The 6,000-nt window shown below is 51.8% G+C and overlaps 1 protein-coding gene across 1 annotated transcript in view; it reads left to right on the top strand.

The window, feature by feature from the left end:
• Positions 1–2,974: 2,974 nt before the first annotated feature.
• The window catches only part of TXNDC5 (thioredoxin domain containing 5), a 28,330-nt gene continuing 25,304 nt past the window's right edge, over positions 2,975–6,000 (top strand). Inside the window, exon 1 of the mRNA XM_079147536.1 lies at positions 2,975–3,288. Within this exon, the coding sequence (XP_079003662.1) occupies positions 3,038–3,288 (251 nt within the window). The 5' untranslated portion in view covers positions 2,975–3,037. The remainder of the gene's footprint in view (positions 3,289–6,000) is intronic.

The raw sequence follows: 6,000 nt of genomic DNA, 5'->3' as shown, positions 1-6,000 counted from the left end.
GCCTGAGGTGACATGGGGGCCGGAGGCCTGCAGGTGCCACCAATTCAGCCACAGAAGACAAGGGAGGGGGACAAACACAGCCCCGCAAGTGCTAAGGGCCTGAGGAGGGAACGCTTGCAGGGATTTCAAGTCATCCTACATGACTGTAGGGGAGCAGGGGACGAGGTGGCACCTTCCTCAAGGTCTCAAAATCAAGACTAAGAGCTGGAATTTTACCGAATGTGAAAAGAAAGTGAGCATTGATGGAAATTGCTCCTTCAAATACCCTTTCTTTCCTGCAGAAGTGTGACTATCAATTCCAGCGGTTGTATGAGGGACGGATTCGAGAGATTTCAGGGCAGGGAAGAGTACCGATCCAAGGCTTATTTTATGAAGACTGTGATTTTCCTCCAACAGAATTTAGCCACACAGTTAAAGCAGAGCTCACCAGTGTTTCTGGGAAGAGCATGACAAGACAGGAAGCAAAGGATGAGAACGGTGGATCTAGTCTGTCAAGAGATGAGGGAAGACGTGGAGGCCCGAGGGACTGTGGGAAGGTGGCTGCATCAGCAGCTCGGGTGTCAAGATGAGGGGGTGCACTGCAGGAGCAGGTTTCTAGAGCAAGAGAACCATAAGCCTAGGGAGGCCTGGGCAGGCTGGGACGCCTTCTGTGTTAGCTTCCCATCACTGTAACAAATACCTGAGGTAATGAACTCAAAAAGAGAAAAGGTTTATATTTGGCTCATGTTTTGGAGGTTCCAGTTTGTGATCAGCTGACCTTATTGCTTTTAGGCCTCCAGTGAGCAGCACCTCATGGAGGGTGTGAGGGGCGGAACAAAGCCAGGGAGCAAAGGAGAGAGAGTAGGGCTTGGGGTTCCACAATCCTTTTCAAGGGCATGTCCCCCAGTGGCCTAATAACCTCCCGGTAGGCCCCACATCTTAGAGGTTTCAATAGCATCGTCCTGGGAAACAAGGCTTTCACATGTGGGCTCTTGGAAGACATCTTGTTATGATGTGGATTCAAGATCCACACTTTGGCTTCAGATTTTGGAGACAGTGCACATTCTGGTGATGACAAATGCTAGGGTTTCCCTTTAAGAAGGAGTTACTGAGGAACAGATGGACATTCCACCCAGATGCTGATGCTGATAATACCAGGAATAAAGACAGGAAAGGTCTGGCAAGGAATTTTGTGAGCCAGGAACCACAGTCTTCAGTGAATGAGGAGGAGTGACCTGGAAGAATGACATAACTGGAAGGGCAGAGGGTAACCATACTTAATGACATCAGGAGCTGAGGGTTTTATAGAAAGAAATGATTTGGAAAGAGTAATGAGGAACAAGGACAGCATCTGACTTCCTTCCTTCTCTAAGGGACTCAAAGTGTGAGAGAACCAGTAGCCAGCACTTGAGAGAGTTCTTTGAGCTATGTTCTATTAAGATGAAAAAGAACATTGGTGCTATAAGAAGAGAAAATGGTGATCCTTTGTTGGAATTTCCCAATAGCACTACGGAAAGGTATGGAAGGTCTGAGGTTTGGGGGAGCATAAGGATTTGAGTCTCGTAATTACAGAGTATTAAAGAAAATCCCAGGACTTCTAGCAATGGGTAAGTTTCTCAGGGATCTCAGGCATGATGGAACCACATCACAGTCTTGATTGGCAGACCAATGAGTTTGCACTTTACCCATATGCCAAGACCACAGAGGCAGTGGTGGTGTGTTAGACCAAGTTTGAACACCAAATTCTCATGGACAAAGGCAGGTGGTAGGAAAGTTTACTTTTGAGTCACATGAATAAAGGAGACTCTTAGAAAGCTACTGCAATAAGTCAGGCTTCAGGTCTGTTCAGTGTATGAACACTGAGACTGGTGGAGAGAAATACGGGTCGCCAGAAATGTGATTTCTTTGAATTTAGGGACATAGGGACATGAGGAGCAAGTTGGAGATGTTTCATATTTCAAACGTAAGCAGTTTGAGGAATAGTTTTTGGAGGGAAATTGATGGGTTTGTTGTTTGATAAACCAGGGTTAAATGTTCACTTGCAGATGAACCTAAAGCTGGAGAATAAGGTGAGCCAATGGGTGTTTCCCCCGTTGCTAACCCAGGGTTTAACGACCTAGGTTTTCCTGGAGTGAGGATAAGCAAAGAACTAGCAGGATCCCAAAAAGTGGCAGAGAATTCTCCCAAATTTAGCTTCAGATCCTCAGGGCAGGGCTGGAACCTTTGATTACCATCAGTCCTAAGGTGCAGTGAGTGCACTGTACCTGTGGGGGTTGTAAGGCTAGCTTTGCCCTGGCCCAGGAGAAACTGCTCAGCCATCCATCCACAAAACCAGTCCACCTAGAGCAGGGTTGTTGTCATTCGTTTTTGTAACCAGGGTGATTTAGGGCCCACAAGGACACCAGCCAGTGCTTACAGGAGGAATCCTTCTTGACCAGAGGACGCTTTGACCTCTTCTCCATTTCACCCTCGAGTTAAGGCAGTGCAAGGATAACAGGCACGTGGGTTTCATCATACCTGAGCCCAGGTCCAAAATCACAGTGCAGGTCTGGCCAAGAATCTGACTCATACAGGTGCAAACTCCACCCACCTTTGCCAAATTTCCTACATTCTGCTGACAGCAGCTCTTTTCTTCCTTTGGCCTGAAATCCCGGGGTCTTTGTGTGTGCTTAGCATCACGGAGGCTGACATTGCCCTCTGGGGCTCCCCTGCCTGGACTCTTCCTTCCTTCATCAGCGTTGACTTTCGCTGTGAGTAGAGCAGGAAGGCTAGTGAGCGGCCCCGGTTTGGGGAGGAGCAGGAGACCCGCGGGATTAACCCGAACATTCCGGGATCCCGGCGCCGGCAGCCCAGACTCTGCTCCCAGCCGGGCGCTCCCGTGGCGCCCACTCAGACCTGCGCCGGGCAGCGGGCGCGCGCGGGCGGGACGGGACGGGGCGGGGCGAGGAGGGGGCGCGGCCTCTCCGGGCGGGGCGGGGCGGGGCGGGGCGGGCGGCTGGAGGCGGGCGCGGGTGAGGGGACCGGTCGCCGCGGCGAGAGCGCGCGCAGCCCCGCCGCGATGCCCCCGCGCCCAGGACGCCTCCTCCCGCCGCTGGCCCGGCTGCCCGGCCTGGCCGCGCTGCTGCTGCTGCTGGGCAATGGCGGCGGCGGGCGCTGGGGCGCCCGGGCCCAGGAGCCGGCGGCGGACAGGCCCCCCGCGGCCGACGGCGGGGACGGACAGGACCCGCACGCCAAGCACCTGTACACGGCCGACATGTTCACGCACGGGATCCAGAGCGCCGCGCACTTCGTCATGTTCTTCGCGCCCTGGTAACTGACCGCGTCGCCCTCCTCCGGGCTCCCGCCACGCAGGCCGGGCTCCAGCCCCGCATGCTGCGCGCCGGGAGCGGCCCCGCGGGCCGGGGAGGAGGCGGGGAGCGCGGAGGCACCGCGGGCTCGGAGCTCGGCGCTGGGGACACCGCGACCCGGGGGTCCGGGCCGGGGATGTGGGTAGCTGCGGTTCCCGGCTCTGTGCTGGGGTTCCGGGAGTGGGCACTGCGGGCTCGGGCCAGGAGGCGTGGGGCGCTTGAGCGCCGCGGGCTCGGGGCGCGGGTCCAGGGGGCGTGGGCGCCACGACTCGGACGCTCGCCGCTGACGTGGCGCTCGGCGGCCGGGGCGGTGCAGGAGGAGGGGGCGGTCCCGGACGGGAGAGCCTGGGAGAGGCCGCCCCTCGCCTGCCCCTCGCTGGCGAACCTCCCCCTCCCGTCCCCCGACTGAAGAGAAGAGCAAGATGGGGTCCTTATGCTCCAGGGCTGCTGGAGCCCAGATGTCACCCTGCCGATCCGGTCCCCTGCCCAGCGTCCTAAACTTCCTGTGCCGGCCGGTCACAGCGGCCTGCGGGTTGGCTGGCACACGGGGGACACGTGCACTCGCCGGGAGGATCCTTCCTGCTGGCAGCGCTGGCAAGTAGACGTCTGTCAAATCACCTTCGTGAGGGTTTAACTGAGAAATAAAAAACTCACCCAAGTGTGGGTACGAAGGGGTAGATGGGGTCGGCCGACCGGGACTCCTCTGCCGCTCAAGTAAGCCGACAGTCATGCAATTCTGGTATCTCGCTGCAGCTTGGAGTGGATGAGCTCTGGTTTTGCTGGCCCACAACTCAAGTCTGTCACCTCCTCCTCTCTCCAAGTTTTGGGGGGCCAGGTCACTTGGAAAGTGTGAGAAAGTTGCTGGTTGAAGTTACACCTCTTGCTTGCCCCTTATCCCGGGAATTATTTTGCACGCAAGCGCATTCAGTGCTCTCCTGCCCGGCATGGCTGTAGGTACCCCCAGGAAGGAAGTTCCCACGGGCCAGGGCAGAAAGCCCATAATCTTAGTGCACAAGGCAGTTTGAGATGTCGGAATGCTCTGGCTGTACTTACTGCAGAATTCAGTATTTTTTCCCAGAGCTCAGGAGAGGCTTTAGGAAAAGGAATGTAGGGATGAGTAAAGGGGCCCAAGAAAAATGGCTTATTCAGAAATGAGGCCTTTTGAAGTTAGAAAGACTTTTTTTCTTTTAACTTCCTAATAGGGCCATCATATTTCAGCTCATTTAGTGTTAAATCAGCTGTTTTGGTTTAGTCTGGCTCATAACTACTTTTAACAATGTATAGAATACATTGTTTCAATGTATTGAAACCTTCAGTTTTTACAACTATCAATGGCATAGAAAATACTTTGTAGCATGAAACATCGGTTGATGTTAATAGTTACACTGTGCAGTAGTAGTCTCAGAGTAACAATTCCAATTAAATACACTACTGTACTTAATTGGAGCCAATTTCAGTAGAATAAATCCGTCTACTATTTTTATTATTTTTTTAAAGCAAAATTGATGCATAGACTATGTTAAGTGCTTATGCAGTTTTAATTTTGAAATTTCTGCACTAAGTGCCAGCTGGTTGTGGACTGAGAGAGAAGACGGTATAGTCTGTCTGGGTAATAGCTAATTCTGTTTTCATTGTATGTGGGTTATGGACGTTTAGATGGATGTTCCCAGACGAGCAAACAATTTACATTTTTATTTGTTTGCTTCTTACTAGTCTGTTGCAACTATTTATAGAGGGATGTGTGATTTCTGTGATAGCCTTCACAAGTTAGGCTTTTAAGAGTAATTTGGAGCTCAGATAGAATACACTGCTCCCCACCCCACACATTTATTTCCCATTTCAGGGGCTGGGAAATGTTGAAAGCTTATGTGTGTCCTGGGGGCAAGGACACAATGTAACGAAAGATGGATCTGTGTACTTTTGCCCTGAACCTGGCAGCTGTGGGGTTGTTCTGCTGTAAATTTTGTGCCAACATCAGGTCACATCTTCTCCATGGCCAGTGTGTGGGTCACACTGAACTTGATGACATCAAGTTCAAGATTAGGAACTTGCTGTATTACTTGACCACAGACTATCCTCTGAATGCAGCTGGCTGCCTCAGAGGTGGGTGGTGAAGCCACAAGGGCCCCACATTAGCAGTTCCGACTAGATGGTACCTGTGGTTTAATCCATAGCTGCTGCAGGATTGGGGGCAGCACACCCAGGTTGGTCATGGCCCAGATGTGCCATTTTGATTTGGTACCTAGTGAACTTATTCTCTTTTTCTGTTGTGAACCCAGGCTTTGCTTGGGGAAAGAAAAAAAAAAAAAAAAAAGCATGCTGGAACCAGAATTTTATTTTGAGACAGGATCTTGCTAAGTTGCTCAGGCTGTCTCTAATTTGCCATCCTCCTACCTTAGCCTCCTCTATAGCTGGGATTACATGGGATTACAGGCATGTGCCACCATGCTTGGCCCAGTGAACTTATCTTTATACTCATTCTTTTTTTTCTTTAAAGTTTTTTTTTATTTGTTCTAATTTGTTGTACTCATTCTTAATACTTGTGTTTAATGTCTTGTGTTTTCACAAGAAAACATGTCAAGGACTCATGTCAGACCAAATTCTCTTGGAGTCAGAACTGCCCTTGAAAACCCTGTAGGGGTGCCTTGTTGGATACTACCCCAAAGTCCCTCGC

This window comes from Sciurus vulgaris, assembly GCF_902686455.1.
Source record: "Sciurus vulgaris genome assembly, chromosome: 7".
Taxonomy (NCBI): Eukaryota; Metazoa; Chordata; class Mammalia; order Rodentia; family Sciuridae; genus Sciurus; species Sciurus vulgaris.
This window is presented reverse-complemented; position numbering and strand designations above follow the sequence as displayed.